This window comes from Staurois parvus, unplaced genomic scaffold (assembly GCF_062004578.1).
Source record: "Staurois parvus isolate SC_StPar_1 unplaced genomic scaffold, SC_StPar_1.0 ptg001400l, whole genome shotgun sequence".
In the NCBI taxonomy this organism is placed as follows: domain Eukaryota; kingdom Metazoa; phylum Chordata; class Amphibia; order Anura; family Ranidae; genus Staurois; species Staurois parvus.
In genome coordinates this window covers 1160976-1178235 of record NW_028319196.1, presented here as the reverse complement: position 1 = coordinate 1178235, position 17260 = coordinate 1160976, and the positions used below count along the sequence as shown (strand labels likewise).

Below are 17260 nucleotides of genomic sequence, written 5' to 3'. Positions count from 1 at the left end.
TAGTCCTGGTGATGACCCTTCCCCCAGGTTCCCTGACTTTGGAGGGATATCCTCTCACTTCCTGTTTTGGCTATGGGACAGGAAGTTAGCGGAAATCTCCCCAATGGGACACATCCAAAATAGAGAACAAAAATTTTTTGCTTTTAGTTATACTTTGAGAGTTGTACAGTGTAAATAGAATGATCTTTCTCTCTTGGTTCTCACTGCAGGCAGCACTGGAAACGTCATTGTTTCTCAGGTGTGGTTGCTTGCAGAGCTTGAAAGACTTGACTCTGGCCATTCAGACTTACAGGAGAAGTACAACCAAAGCTCTTTTGGCTGTACTTGTCCTGTGGATTACAGGAGTGCACTTCGTTCTGCACTCCTGTGACCTGTTTTCAGCTGAAGCCTGATGTTACTCAGTCAGCCAAGCTGGGAAAAGATCCAGACTTTGAAGTCGGGATCCACCCCAGAGTCTGGAGTGGCACCTGGCTCAGCCTGTCGGCAATCTGCTGAGAGCCTGAGCCAGCCGCTCTCTCCCCCTCCACAGCCCAGCGCACCAGTGAGCAGAGCAGACATCGGTGACTGACATTCGCTGCTCTCTGCTCACAGCGGTGGTGAGAACTCGGAGATCAGCGGTCATGTGATCACTGAGTTGTCACACTTAGAGCCAGCAGGGGACAGATGCATCATCGGACCAATGCATCCACCTAGGTAAGTATAATTTGGGGGGAGGGGACCCATACTTCTCTTTTAATACTTGTGCAACTCTACTGTTTATATTGCTGTGCAGCTCCATAGTCCACCAGTAGGTGGACTGTCATTTCAGTTTCTGGCTATACACAGTTTGGTTTTTTTTTGTCCATCCATATAGATGAGATTGATGAGAAATTCTTATAGGCTTTAGTGACTTGAAATGTCCCCAATATTTAAGGTAGCCAGAGTGGTCCAGACTTTAACAGGGCAGGTCATTTTGTTTTAGTTTGTGCCTAGAAACTGTTAGCCTCTTGTGACTTGGTAATGCTGATGTGTGAGCTATTAAAGAAAATCTGTCAAGCAATACATATGGGCTGCTTTCACTCACTTCCCTTGGAAAATGCTAGTTGCCTGGCTTGATGTTTTGTCACTGACTTAGAACAACTTGGCAGATGGGGATAGTCACAGGTTTGGGTCAGTTGAAGACAGAGGATCAGCATTAAAGCCTGGTAGTATTTTTAGGGGAAGTCTAAAGTAGCACCCTCCACATTGCTCTCATGACAGGTTTCCTTTAGATAATGTGATGTGTGTATGTATGTGTGTGTGTGTGTGTGTGTGTGTGTGTGTGTGTGTGTGTGTGTGTGTGTGTGTGTGTATATATATATATATATATATATATATATATATATATATATAGTGTGTGTGTGTGTGTGTGTGTGTATATATATATGTTCGTGAATGGCTGAATTAACATTTTCCTGGGAGATGGTTGGGTCGACGTGGTCCGCATGAGTGGCCGGCCAGAAGCCCTGATTTAACACCCTGCGACTTTTTTCTTTGGGGTTGGTTGAAGGAACAAGTTTACTCTACGAAACCAAAGACTTTAGAAGAACTCGAGGGGCGACTACGAGAAGTTTATTTCTGCCGTCCCACAAGAGTTCCTGCGAAGATCAGTTGATGCGATTCCTGAGCGGCTATCAAATTTTAAATAAAACTCCATGTTACGTGTGTTCTTCTCGTATTCATTTTTTGTAAAAATGATAAAATATATATATATATATGATATGGGATGTTTTTGAGGTCTTGAGTTGATATCCCTTAATGCTCCCCTAACACAATACTTGCTTTTTTGCCATGTAACAAACAGCTTGGAGAAAGACAAGGCCAGAGTAGAATTGCCGCATGCTACTTCCATGATGCAGTAAATCATCCTCTTGTACAGCATTGTTTTGCTGCTCAAGTACAGGTGTAATAAAGGTGGTTGTTCTGTCTGATCAGGCCATAGAAGAGGGTACATTGGAGGAAATTGAGGAGGAGGTACGCCAGAAGAAGACGTCTCGCAAGCGGAAGCGAGATATAGACCCGTGCATGTCCATTCCTACCACCAGCACGCGGAATCGGGAAAGAGATGACGAGGGCAAGAAGAAGAAAAGAGGAAGACCGCCAGCTGAGAAGCTCTCCCCCAACCCTCCAAACCTCACCAAGAAGATGAAGAAAACTGTGGACGCAGTTATCAAGTACAAGGACAGGTGAGAGGTCAATAAAGAGATCTTTGGGGTATGAGGTACAATGGAAAGGCAGATTGTTAACAGAGAGCTAAATTTAAAAAAGAAAAAAACTGAGTAGTTTGTTAAAGTGGTTGTAATTCCTTCCATATACTGTACCCACTAAAGTGACTAGCCTCAGGTGTTGCACAGAGATGAAACATACTCCTATGTAAGTTGTACTTGTTTATCTGCAGCCTGCTCTCCTTTTACAGCCCACCTTTTTGAGCTTCCAGAGGCAGGGGACAGGGATATGATGTCACACGCCTGAAACACAGGGAATGGACACACTCCTCTACAGTCTCATAGGGAAAAATGCATAACTGAGGGGGCGGGGGGCGTCCAAAAAGCATCCCTTTACTCCCAGGAGGGGGCTCCCAGGAGGGGGCTCCCAGGAGTGACTGGTGTGGGCATAGACTGTCAGAACTGACGTATGTAGATTGCAGAGGAATGACCGAGCAGAGATCACACTAGGTACTTTGGATCAAAAAAAGTACACACTATAGAAGGATATGCATTGTTCATTTTTGATTTCAGAGGTTTACAACCACTTTAATAATAAAATGATCAGTACATGTCATAAATGCCCATTTTTGGATTTTTTTTTTTTGTCCTATGGCCCCTTTCCTAATAGATCTTGATGGGCAAGGGCTGTTGAGAGTGAGCTCAGAGCTTCTTTTCCTCTGCTGATGTAATAAGCCAGGGCCATGGGCTGGGAAGAATGTCAATCACCAGGGAGAAGGGACTAGATCAGCAATGGGCAAACTACGGCCCGGCGGACCTTTTAATCCTGCCCACGGAGCGTGGCAAACATCGGCTGTCAGAATGTGTGTAGGCGGGGCAGCATGAGGAACGTCAGGGGAGCTAGGCTCCTCTCACAGTCCGCCCTGAAGACCGGAACGGCGCGGGAACACGGCGAGAGGGACGCGCGGAGCAAAGGTAAGTGAATTGACACAGGGGGGACTTGGCTTACTACTTGGGGGGGTAATAGTACTGTGCGGGATGAAATACTATATGAGGGATGAATTAATATGGGGGATGAATTGCTATAGGGGGGATGAATTACTATAGGGGGGATGAATTACTATAGGGGGGATGAATTACTATATGGGGGATGAATTACTATGGGGGATGAATTACTATGGGGGATGAATTACTATATGGGGGATGAATTACTATGGGGGATGAATTACTATGGGGGATGAATTACTATATGGGGGATGAATTACTATATGGGGGATGAATTACTATGGGGGATGAATTACTATGCTTACTATGGGGGAATATTACTATACTTACTATGGATGACACATACACATCATTCATCTACTCTTGGTCCGGCCCCCGGGTCCAATATATGAACCCATTGCGGCCCTCAAGTCAAAAAGTTTGCCCACCCCTGAACTAGATAGACATGGACAAGGTGTATATTGCATTTGCTACAGGAAGCAATGTTTGCAGTTAGAAACCGGCAGGATCAACAGGTGTCTGTAACAAGAATGCTAGGAGCTACATCAAAAGCACTTGACTCAGTGAAGATGAAATGCTTTCAAATTCTGAAAACAGGTTTTTTTTTTATTTTTTACTTGACATACACTTTAAAGGTGTCCTGTTTTCTTTCCTGAATTAGCTCCACAGGACGTCAGCTTAGCGAGGTCTTCATTCAGCTCCCTTCCCGAAAAGAACTGCCAGAGTATTACGAGCTGATTCGCAAACCTGTGGACTTTAGGAAAATCAAGGTAAATGGGAAGAGCTTTTAGATGTTGTCATCAACTTCTGAATAACCTTCCATATGGCTAATATGACCCACTTTGTCCTCCAGGAGAGGATCAGAAATCACAAGTACCGTAGTCTAAACGACCTGGAAAAAGACGTCATGCTGCTATGTCAGAACGCTCAGACTTTCAACCTTGAAGGGTCCCTGGTAAGTTCTGGTATCGTGGTCTAGTGATCTGCTGTGACAATGTGGCCCTGTGTGTGTGTGTGTGTGTGTGTGTATAGGTGCCAGAAGGACCCTAACCTGTGCAATGTAGATGCTGGGAAGGAAATTGTGTGTTGAGCGGAATAGCTTGGTACATACAACATTTTACCAATGTCTTTCATCATTTTGTACCCAACAATATGGTACAAAAAAAGGGCAGAAAAGAAAGGCACAGCCACCAGTTTAAAAGGTTTCACATAATGAGCACTGTGGTCTTTCCATTGCATACAGTTGCAAGAAAAAGTATGTGAACCCCTTGGGATTACGTGGAGTTTTGCATGAATTGGGCATAAAATGTGCTCTGAACGTCATCTAAGTCACAACAATAGAAGAACACAGTCTGCTGAACATAATACTACACAAACATTAGATGTTGCCATGGTTTAATTGCACATAACATGTAAACATTCACAGTGCAGGGAGGAAAAAGTTTGTGAACCTTTGGACTTAATAACTGGTTGACCCTCCTTTGGCAGCAATAACCTCAACCAAACGTTTCCTGTAGTTGCCGATCAGACCTTCACAACGATCTGGAGTCATTTTGGACCACTCCTCTTCACAAAACTGTTTCAGTGTAGCAATATTCTTGGGATGTCTGGTGTGAATCGCTCTCTTAAGGTCATACCACAGCATTTCAATCGGGTTGAGGTCAGGACTCTGACTGGGCCACTCCAGAAGGCGTATTCTGTGCTGTTGCAGCCATTGTTTTGTTGAATTACTTGTATGCTTTGGGTCATTGTCCTGTTGCATCACCCATCCTCTGCGGAGCTTCAGTTGGCGGACAGATGGTTGTACGTTTTCCTGCAAAATGTCTTGATAAACTCCTGGAATTCATTTTCCCATCAATGACAACAATCCGTCCAGGCCCTGAGGCAGCAAAGCAGCCACAAACCATGATGCTCCCTCCGCCATGTTTTACAGTGGGGATGAGGTTTTGATGTTGGTGTGCTGTGCCTTTTTTTCTCCACACATAGTGTTGTGTGTTCTTCCCAAACAACTCAATCTTGGTTTCATCTGTCCACAGTATATTTTGCCAGTAGTGCTGTGGAACATCCAGGTGCTCTTTTGCAAACTTCAAACGTGCTGCAATATTCTTTTTGGACAGCAATGGCTTCCTCCGTGGTGTCCTCCCATGTACTCCATTCTTGTTTAATGTTTTCCTTATTGTAGATGTGTCAACAAAAATGTTAGCATGTGCCAGAGATTTCTGTAGGTCTTTAGCTGACACTCTGGGATTCTTCTTTACCTCATGCAGCATTCTGCGCTGTGCTCTTGCAGTCCTTTTTACAGGATGACCATGCCTAGGGAGAGTAGCAACAGTGCTAAACTTTCTCAGTTTCTCAGTAAGACAGTCTGTAAGACAGTCTGTCTTACCGTGGACACATGAACATCAAGGCTTTTGGAGATACTTTTGTAACCCTTTCCAGCTTCGTGCAAGTCAACAATTCTTGATGGTAGGTCTTCTGAGAGCTCTTTTCTGCGAGGCATGGTTCACATCAGACAGTGCTTCTTGAAACCAGTAAACCCAAAACAGGTGTGTGTTTTTTAAGGGCAGGGCAGCTGTCAGCAACACATCCAATATCATCACACTGATTGGAGTCAAGGTTGGCTCACTCCTGGCTCCAATTAGCTCTGGGAGAAGTCATTAAGCTAGGGCCTCACATACTTTTTCCTCCCTGCACTGTGAATGTTTACATGTTATGTGCAATTAAACCATGGCAACATCTAATGTTTGTGTAGTATTATGTTCAGCAGACTGTGTTCTTCTATTGTTGTGACTTAGATGACATTCAGAGCACATTTTATACCCAATTCATGCAAAACTCCACGTAATCCCAAGGGGTTCACATACTTTTTCTTGCAACTGTATATCCATAGTAAAGAGTGTAAGCTGTGGAAAATGCATTAGGCTCTTGGAGGCTGAATGGTAATGTGCTTGTCACCCCTATCTCTACCACAGCCTAGCCCTGTAAGGTGACCATTGTAACACGCAAACAGTATGGACAAGATGGTGTGCTAGAAGTGAAGACCTCTCACAACACTGGCCTAAGTCCAAAACATGTTTAACCCCTTCACGCCTAAGTGGTAAAACAAATCTAAATGCCTAAGCACAAATTTGCAACGTTGACATGTGTTAGTAAAACCGTACATATCATCACAATTTCTTTGTACATCCAGGTGGATTATACAGCGTTTTTTTCAGGACAAATTAGGCTTTCATTTGGTGGTAAATTGATATCTCCTGATTTTTTTTAATTTTATTTTTTTATTATTATTCTCATAGGAAAACTGGTCCAAAATAGTAAAAAAAAAAAAATTTTTTTTTTTAATTTAGCTGTGTGTTTCTTGTTACTACCATAACCTACCACCAAAGAACAACCCAAAATGCATTTTCCAGCTCTTGACGATCGCAGTGATACCATATATGTGTGTTATTTGTACCTGTAGTACAGTCCAGAAACAATAGTGCACATTTTGTTTTGTTTTTTGTTTTTTTTACCTAAAAACACAGACACCAAAAAAAATCCTGACCTTTGACCCTGACCTTTTTGACCTTGACCCAAACACTTACCCTGGCACTGAACTAGATCAAACCTTGATCTAGGTAGTTGTTCTTTATTTTTTTATATTTATTTCTATTTTTTTTTTTTTTTTTTTTACAAACATTTTTTTTCCCTCTTTGCCAGGAGTTAGAGAGATGCAATGTATCTCTCTCCTCCATTCATAGAGAGAAAAAAAAAACACAAGGGAGCTGGGTTGTACAGTGACTGATAACTGTGATAGCCAATCGGAGGCTATCACAGCAATCATGTGACCCGGAATCGGGAGTCTGGGTCCCGATTGTTAGAACGGGACCCAGGGCTCTCAGTGACACCACAGTCTTTGTGCTGGGAGCGCGCTGTGCAGCGCATTCCCAGCACAAAGACAAGTATGCAAATATGCAGCCCCACAGAAAAAAAGCCCAGTTCTGTGAGGCCGCATATTTGTTACGCCGGCGTCAAGGGGTTAAACTTTTTTTTTTTTTTTAACCAGAGTAAAAAAGTAGAGTGTTTATACAGTCTTGTTTAGCTCTTTTGTGTTCTGTATTTGCCTTTATCAGTCCTTATGGATGTTCATTTACCACCATCTTACAGATGTTTTAATATTCATTTCTTGTAATATTGTTTAAATTGAGGCAAACCTTTGTTAATCTTTTTTTTCTCTGTTCTTTAGATATATGAAGACTCCATTGTGCTGCAGTCGGTCTTCACCAGTGTGAGGCAGAAGATCGAGAAGGAGGAGGATAGTGAAGGGGAGGAAAGTGAAGAGGAGGAGGAAGGAGAGGAAGAAGGCTCAGAATCTGAGTGTAAGAATGCAGTAAAAATATTTGGGATTTGCAGTATTACCTTGTAAACATGTCATTACCCCATTCTGCTGCATTGTTTAAGAATATTGTATAGAATTGTAGGATTCGTGCAAATCTTCCTCCATTTCTCTCATATAGACATTTTCCAACTTCAAACCATTCTGGTTTCTGTTTTTATATTAAGCGTCCTTCTCATTTCAATCTGTCTTGTAGCTCGCTCCGTTAAAGTGAAGATTAAGCTGGGTCGTAAGGAGAAAATGCAGGAACGAATGAAGGGGCGCAGGCGCACCAGCAGGGGTTGCAGGGCCAAGCCTGTGGTCAGCGATGACGACACTGAGGAGGAGCAGGAGGAGGTGAGTTGAGTGTTGGATGAATGAGACCTGGGTCCATTTCTCTGTGATACCATGTATAACCACTAGGAGACACTTCAGTTCAGATTATAGTTACTAGTTATAGTACTAGAGGTATAAAACCTTATGTATACTCTATATCTAAATGGAATTGAAATGTTCATCTATTCCTGCTGCTCATTTACATTGACTTTAAGCACTTCTGGCCATCTGATCTTTACCTGCTACCAGCTGTCCAGGTTTTATGAGGACTCTTAACCCAAGCCCACATTTTGGTTCTAGATCTAGAATGCACAGTTCAACTGTGCTGGGTGCTTCCAGGTCACAGTCTATTAATGTGTCTGGGGCTGCCTGCAGCAAACCTTCTGACTGTGCTGACATCTGCAGCCTGGAACGGTGTTATCTTCTGGATCCTGGAGTCTGTTCCATCTTCTGGATCCTGGAGTCTGTTCCATCTTCTGGATCCTGGAGTCTGTTCCATCTTCTGGATCCTGGAGTCTGTTCCATCTTCTGGATCCTGGAGTCTGTTCCATCTTCTGGATCCTGGAGTCTGTTCCATCTTCTGGATCCTGGAGTCTGTTCCATCTTCTGGATCCTGGAGTCTGTTCCATCTTCTGGATCCTGGAGTCTGTTCCATCTTCTGGATCCTGGAGTCTGTTCCATCTTCTGGATCCTGGAGTCTGTTCCATCTTCTGGATCCTGGAGTCTGTTCCATCTTCTGGATCCTGGAGTCTGTTCCATCTTCTGGAACCTGGAGTCTGTTCCATCTTCTGGAACCTGGAGTCTGTTCCATCTTCTGGAACCTGGAGTCTGTTCCATCTTCTGGAACCTGGAGTCTGTTCCATCTTCTGGAACCTGGAGTCTGTTCCATCTTCTGGAACCTGGAGTCTGTTCCATCTTCTGGAACCTGGAGTCTGTTCCATCTTCTGGAACCTGGAGTCTGTTCCATCTTCTGGAACCTGGAGTCTGTTCCATCTTCTGGAACCTGGAGTCTGTTCCATCTTCTGGAACCTGGAGTCTGTTCCATCTTCTGGAACCTGGAGTCTGTTCCATCTTCTGGAACCTGGAGTCTGTTCCATCTTCTGAGTCCTCTTTGGATCTGTCAGATGTGGATGGGCCTCCTTGTCTCTTGTCTTGGCAACAGGTTTTATTAACGGTCATGCAGATTTTTATAACCCAAATTACCACATTGTTTGCTGACTGTATTAGAGTGAACTCTCCTTTACCCTCTGTGGCAGATTCTAGATCTGGTTTGCTCATGACCTTCTGAGCTATTGGCCACAGAGACCGTCAGATTGAGTTGCTTCAGTGTGTGACTGATGAACCTGCCGCTGAGGAGTTGCAGTCTACTGCTACTTTTCCCAAATGAAGTGAGATGCACCAGGCTGAAACTAAAGGATTGGCTTGTTACTTCTACCTATGCGGTTTCCAGCTTTGGGTTGTTTTCAAACTCCTATAGCCATGAAGACTTTCCATTTGCACTTAATCATCCAAAAATTTCTGTATGGAGATTAGAAACAATCTGACAAGCTGTTTGCTTTCCCTAAATACTTATTAGCCACGTATCAGTTTAGTGAGGATTTTGTGCAGAAGTGGTGTTTTTTGCACTGTGGATCCAGCAGTGTCACATCCGTCTTTAAGTACCCAACTGGTAAGCAATTGGAAGCCTTTTTCTAGAGCTTTGTTCTCTTGAATGAGCTGTGCCCTTCATCCAAGTTTGGCTGTGAACTTACTTTCAGACCATGTCTGACTGGTCAAAATCCGCTAAGACATCTGAGTTTGAACGGCTGCTTATAGAACACGCTCAGCAGATTAATGTAGCATTCCTTTTTAGCTGTGATGGTTTGCCAGAAACCTGCTGTCTAATTTCTTGCATGTCTCATGTCCATTCATATGCATAGGGCATTTTGGCTAATATGTTGGCCTATCGAATCGTTGTGTAAATGGCATTTAATCCACATGGCCTTCAGGGGACTGCTTCTGTTCAGACCAGCTGTTTTGACAACTTCATCAAGGATGCTACTGGTGGCAAGAGCACCCAAGACTGCCAAGTCTTTTTCCCTCCTTATCCCATCACTTTTGTTTCTCCACTCCCTTGGCCTCCATATCGACACTCTTCAAGCTTGGCTTCCTAACCACCTGTAAGATCTGAGATGGAGTCTGCCAAGTTCTCAGCCAAGTCTTCCTCCACATAAAGGTGTAATCCATCTTTTCAGAGTGGATTGAGGGGGCACTTGTTAACCTTTGTGGATGTTTGGACTGCTTGCATCTCAGATGGTTAGGTGCAGGAGTTGGTATCCCATGGCTTCAAACTGGAGTTTTGCTTCCTGCCCCCTTCTTTGTTTCTCACCTCAAGCTTTTCTGTGTCACTACACAGATTATCATATCTCCATGGAGCCCTCTCAGGTCTTCTGAATCAAAGTGTTGTATTCCAAGTTCCTGTGGCAGACTGGTTCCAGGGGATTTACTCCAACCAGTTCACCATTCCCAAGCCTCATTCTGTATATCAAAGCCCTGAATGTCTTCATTTGAATTGAAACATTTTGCATGGAAATGACCAAATCTGTCATCACCTCCCTTCACCAGGAAGACTTTCTAGCTTCTGTAGATATTCAAAGACACATCCTTACTGTACATTTTCCCTTCTTTACAACATATCAGTGAATACTACGCTTTCCCGTGGGGCGCCTATACTCCTATTTTGTGGCCTTGCCCTTCAGTCTTTTGTCTGCACCTCTGGTATTCACAAGGCACTGGTTCCTGCACTAGCACTGCTGCATTCTCATGGTCTCTTTGCTTTTGCATGAGTCCTAAGTCTGAGGGTAGCTCTTAAATTAAAGCAGTCTCATTTTCCTAGTATCTCTCCTGATCTCCATAATGCAACATTCTGTTGTCTACCCTGTCTGTGGACAGACTAATTCGTCTATCACCAAGAACCTGGTCTCTGGGCTGGTAGCTCAAGAAGCTGGCTTTAAATTCAGGCAAGTCCTTCCTTTCCATCTTTTGGAGAATCCTCATGGTGAACGCCAGCCTGTTGAGCTGCGTAAAAGTCCCAGGCACCCTGTCGGTGCAGGGTACTTGGTCATCAGCGGAGTTCTCTACTGTCATCAACATACTGAAACATCAAGTGATTTAGCTTTTTCTACAACTTTGAACCATCTTACTTGAGGGTCATCTGCTGGAGATTCAGTCAGAAAAGGTCATGCCAGTGGCATACATCAGTCATCATGGAGGAACCAGAAGTCCTATAGTCACATAGAGGCAGATTGAATCTTTTCTTGGGCAGGACCCTAGGTGGCTCAGACAGACAATAATTCAATCTTATTGTCTCAAAGGTTGAGTTCCACCCTCTCCTGTCTAAGCAGAGTATAAGGCATACTCTACTAGATCTGGGAGTGCTTTTTGGACTCTTCAGCATCAAGCAACTGTTCTCAGATTTGTGGGGCTGCCACCTGTTCTTCTGTTTCTGTTCATCAGGTCCTTCAGGTGACTCATTGAGATACAGGCAGCCCCCCAGGTCTGTATTTTTTTTTTTTTTTGACCCATTAGCATTGTTTGTTGTGTTGACCACCCTTCAGAGGGACTGCTTTTGGATGTCCCGAAGGTTTAAGACGCAGGTGCTCATTCTGTGGCCCTCAAACCAGGGAAACGCATGCCCGGGGGTGGCAAACTGTTGATCCCAATCTGAGCTTGTCGACCTGCCATACCATAACATCAGCGTGCACTGAGCTGGCGCTGGCAGTGGAGGAAGCAGGAGGCTATGGAGAGAGCAGGAGCTGCGTAAACCGATGCTTCCTCTGTAGCGCTGATTACTGTCCTAGGCAGAGTGATACCAACTGCTTTTCACCTGGGACCTTACTAGCAGTCTGAAGAGCGATGCCAGCAGAAGCTGGAAGAGAAGAAGGTCCGTGTATTAAACAACACATACACTGCACTTTTGCAAATGGCATATTTAGCACCTATAAAGGGTTATCAACTGTTATGCTGCTTTCACACTGATTTGCAGTGCAGTGTACGTGTGGGTTACCTGCACTGAGCCATAGACTTCTGTTATATCCTGCGGGTTTGGTGCTCTTTCTGAAAGTGCACCAAAATTCCCTGATTGCAGGAGTTTTGGTGCGCTTTCAAAAAGAGCACTACACTCTCAAGATATAATAGCTGGGCTTTGCCATTGACTTCTGACTTGCAGGAAAGCCGCAGGTGCACTGTGGTGAAACCACAGCACAACAGCATGAAAGCAGCCTTCTAGGGGGCTCAGGACAGTAAGGGCTTGTTTACATCTGCAGTTTGGGGGGTGGTAAAACCCCATAGTTGAAGTGTTTTTACCGCACACCCCCAACCACTGCTGTAGTGTCAGGGGTCGCAATGCGGTCACACCAGGGAGTCCATTGCTCACGACGTTTGGCTTACATAAGGCTTTCTTTCAAACCTGTGAGCTGATTGTATGAATAAGGCAGCAAAAGGATGCTAGTTATGTGGTGCAGTGGAGGGCCAAGTTAGATGGAATGGAACTCTGCTCCTATCCTAGAGTGTAATCTGCAAGGGTTAGCCAGAAAGTGCTCTACCACGGGTTCCACTCAGCATTTTATGAATAAAACATAAACTGCATAAACAATGTAATCAGCTTCTGTACTACGTTGTGCTTTGCATAGTACATGCACTATTCATTTTAATGGGTCTCTTAATGTATTCCATTTTGTGGTGTGCAGTAATCATTCTGCTGATGTATAAAATACGTAGGCCCCATAGCAGCCTGCTGGTCGGGTATGGCTGTAGTAAATCTCATAAACATTACTTTTCTTTTGTCTATTCTTTTTTCAGTAGTGGTTAGAATCTATATTTTGAGTGAATTATACTATGCGTCTAGGTCAGCATTTCTCAACCAGGGTGCCTTGAGGTTTCTTCAGGGGTGCCTCGGCAAAATGTCTTAAACTTCCAAAACTTGTATACAAGCCAGCGGGTGGAACAAGCCTGCCTTTTCGTTACACAAAGCGACAGGTTATCATTGTGCACCATTACGACCTTCTAGCCACCAGTGTCCTGACAACCAATGACATTACAGCTGATAAGGAGGTTGTCAGCTGCCTGCACAGCATCCTAGTTTGACCCTCCCCCGCCCCTCTCCATCAGTGCTGGGGTCACATTAGCTCAGTGATGGAGAAAAACTGAGGGAGAAGAGAAACATTGGAATACTAGTCAGTACCAGTGTGCAAAAGTGTATTTGCTTTGGAAGAATAAATCACCTCTAATGTTGGGTGTCCTACATGTGTGGGTGTTGCTGCGTTATATAGAACTATTAGAATCGTTTTTCACATTTTAGAATGGGGTGCACTTTTAAGATTATGGACAGTCTTGAGGCATCTCATTTTAGAATGGGATGCCTCGGGACTGTCCACAATTTTAAAGGGTGATTCAGGACTGTCCATAATTTTAAAGGGTGCCTCGGGACTGTCCACAATAATGAAGAAAGCTCCAAAGGGTCATTTTCTCCATTTTCTCTTGCTGCTGGGTTCCCATATACTTCCCTGTGGGATCCCTAATTTGTAGTTTTGTAATTTAGCTTCCTTGCATTTGGCTGAAGTGCTAATGTACTTGTTCTACTCTCCATAGGAACGCTCAGGAAGCGGCACTGAAGAGGACTGACGCCCATCTACCAGAACATTCCCATGACCCCACCGACTCATTCCACTGCGTGCCACCGGAACGCCTATTCCACCCCCTCCTTCTCTCCCAGCATACACCCCTATCTTTCCGTAGGATGCTAACGGGTAGCCAGAAATGTAGTGAACTGTACAAAATAAAATTCTTCCATATTTATATAACTGAGGAGTTCTAGGGACGTACCGCCTGTAGCATCTTTGAAAAAAACACAAAAAGCATTAACTATCTGGCCGCACCACTAGGCCTCTCAGGATAGGTTCAAAGGATTATGACTTTTGATTATATATAAATATATTTTTTTTTTCTTTTTATGGCTGTACTGTTTGAGTTACAGTATGGAAATCACTGTAGTGTCAGCCGTGGATGCATGCAAGTAGCAATCCACTCATTAGTACTGTATTTTACAAAAGACAGGTCAAAAATAAGCCATGCCCCCTCTCGCTGCACGGGGAGCGGGCAGGCCGTGGTAGCTGTATGTACGTGTGTCAGTGTCACTGGATTTCAAACAGTTATAAATTAAAACAAGATGAAATACCTCGACCAGATGTGTATCTTTTTATATACATTTCTCTTTTTTTTATGTTGTGGGAGAAAAATCTAAATAAAATTCTGAAGTCCTCAAAATGAGAGGAGAGATGAATCGGTCTGTCTTAATTCGGATTTATGCTTTATAATTGAGAGAATTTGAGGTGGGGGAGGGGGCAGGGACGGACTGACAACTCATGGGGCCCCTGGGGCAATAGGGGATTATGGGGCCCCTGTGTCTTTGCCCAAACTTAAAAAATCCTATGAAAAAGGTACCAGGGGCATCTCATGGGGCCCCCTACTGACCCTGGGCCCTTGGGCAGTGCCCGAGTTTCCAAATGGTCAGTCCGACCCTGGGCGGGGATGACTTATCAGCGTTATGTCCACTTGTTTATGGTATGTCTCAGTGATTAGTAACGTCTGTGATCCAGGAAGGCAGGGCACTATATGGCATGAATAATATCTCCACGTTCTTCCTACCACCTCTGCTCCTGTATCAGCACATTGATTGTTTAAAGTGGACCTATACTGTAGAAACTTGAGTTTAAAAAAGCACAAGCGGAGAGCAAAGGACTAGTCATTAGTATTGCCTGTAGGTTCCCTGCAGCTGATCCTCTTCCCCACTTCTATGCCTTGTCCTGCACTGGGTCTTGCTAGAGGAGCCAACAATGGGGCACTATTTTTTTCCACAGAACACCCACGAAAGGGCATTCAGTAATATTTTTTCTACTGACACCAATGATGGGCCACAATTCCTTCCATTGACAACAATTGGGCAGAATTCTTTCCATTGATACCAACGATGGGCCACTATTCCTCTCACTGACGCCAGCAATGGGGAACTATTCCTCTCACTGACGCCAGCAATGGGGAACTGTTCCTTTCATTGATACCAACAATGGGGCACTATTCCTCCCACTGACACCAATAATGGGTCACTATTCCTCCCACTGACACCAATGATGGGGCACTATTCCTCCCACTGATACCAATGATGGGGCACTATTCCTCCCACTGATACCAATGATGGGGCATTATTCCTCCCACTGATACCAATGATGGGGTACTATTCCCCCCACTGATACCAATGATGGGGTACTATTCCTCCCACTGACACCAATGATGGGGCATTTACATAGTTGCTGAAAAAATACAACAATCCATCCAGTTCAACCATTAAAAAAAAAAAAAAGTATTATACATGGCGATCATACCCCCCCCCCCTTATGTATTATACATGGAGATCATATCCCGTCTTATGTATTATACATGGAGATCATATCCCCCCTTATGTATTATACATGGAGATCATATCCCCCCTTATGTATTATACATGGAGATCATATCCCCCCTTATGTATTATACATGGTGATCATATCCCCCCTTATGTATTATACATGGTGATCATATCCCCCCTTATGTATTATACATGGTGATCATATCCCCCCTTATGTATTATACATGGAGATCATATCCCCCCTTATGTATTATACATGGAGATCATATCCCCCCTTATGTATTATACATGGAGATCATATCCCCCTTATGTATTATACATGGAGATCATATCCCCCCTTATGTATTATACATGGTGATCATATCCCGCCTTATGTATAATACATGGAGATCATATCCCCCCTTATGTATTATACATGGTGATCATATCCCCCCTTTTGTATTATACATGGAGATCATATCCCCCCCCCTTATGTATTATACATGGAGATCATATCCCCCCCTTATGTAGTATACATGGAGATCCTATCCCCCCTTATGTAGTATACATGGAGATCATATCCCCCCTTATGTGTTATACATGGAGATCATATCCCCCCTTATGTATTATACATGGAGATCATATCCCCCCGTATGTATTATATATGGAGATCATATCCCCCTTATGTATTATACATGGAGATCATATCCCTCCTTATGTATTATACATGGAGATCATATCCCCCCTTATGTATTATACATGGAGATCATATCCCCCCTTATGTATTATACATGGAGATCATATCCCCCCTTATGTATTATACATGGTGATCATATCCCCCCCTTATGTATTATACATGGTGATCATATCCCCCCCTTATGTATTATACATGGAGATCATATCCCCCCCTTATGTATTATACATGGAGATCATATCCCCCCTTATGTATTATACATGGAGATCATATCCCCCTTATGTATTATACGTGGTGATCATATCCCCCCTTATGTATTATACATGGAGATCATATCCCCCCCTTATGTATTATACATGGTGATCATATCCCCCCTTATGTATTATACATGGAGATCATATCCCCCCGTATGTATTATACATGGTGATCATATCCCCCCTTATGTATTATACATGGAGATCATATCCCCCTTATGTATTATACATGGAGATCATATCCCCCCGTATGTATTATACATGGTGATCATGACCCCCCTTAATCTCCTCAACATAGAATAAATTCAGTTCCTCTAATCTTTCCTCATAGCTGAGCTCCTCCATGCCTCTTATCAGTTTGGTTGCCCTTCTCTGTACTTTCTCCAGTTCCCCAGTGTTCTTTTTGTGAATTGGTGCCCAAAATTAACCTGCATATTCCAGATGAGTAAAAAAATATAATAATAAGTCCAGTGACTTATTATTATTATATTTTTTAATTATTTATATTTTTGGGTCACAGTGTATTTTAAGTTTGTGTTATTTAGTAATTATTATTTATGGGTTGGGTGATGCAATTTATTGTTTTGTGGGTTTTACGCTGGTATAAGTTGATATAAGTTTTTTGGTTTTGCACCTGTGTACAGCAGCATCTCACAGAGAATAGTGTGTGGAATAAGAGAATCCTGGGCGCTGAGGTTTTTTTCTTTTTACATATTCCAGATGAGGTCTTACTAATGATTTGTATCGGGGGAAATGATATCTCTCTCTGTGGAGTCTATACCTCTTTATTACAAGAGAGGATTTTGCTCATTTTAGAAACCGCAGCTTGGCATTGCATGCTATTATTAAGCTTGTGATCTACCAGAACCCCCAAATCCTTCTCCACCATTGATTCCCCCAGTTGTACCCCCCCCCCCCAGTATGTATGATGCAGGCATATTCTTAGCCCCCAAGTGCATAACTTTACATTTATCAACATTAAACCTCATTTGGCACATAGTTGCCCAATTACAG

The 17260-nt window shown here is 43.5% G+C and overlaps 1 protein-coding gene across 4 annotated transcripts in view; it reads left to right on the top strand.

Moving 5' to 3' along the window:
• SMARCA4 (SWI/SNF related BAF chromatin remodeling complex subunit ATPase 4) overlaps positions 1 to 14097 on the top strand; it is a 66904-nt gene extending 52807 nt beyond the window's left edge. For all 4 annotated transcript variants that reach the window (XM_089661891.1, XM_089661890.1, XM_089661889.1 and 1 more), the window contains 6 exons: positions 1954 to 2204; positions 3850 to 3958; positions 4042 to 4143; positions 7414 to 7546; positions 7760 to 7899; positions 13507 to 14097. In XM_089661891.1, coding sequence (XP_089518017.1) covers positions 1954 to 2204; positions 3850 to 3958; positions 4042 to 4143; positions 7414 to 7546; positions 7760 to 7899; positions 13507 to 13539 — 768 coding nt within the window. In that variant the 3' untranslated portion in view covers positions 13540 to 14097. The remainder of the gene's footprint in view (positions 1 to 1953; positions 2205 to 3849; positions 3959 to 4041; positions 4144 to 7413; positions 7547 to 7759; positions 7900 to 13506) is intronic.
• The last annotated feature ends 3163 nt before the right edge of the window (positions 14098 to 17260 follow it).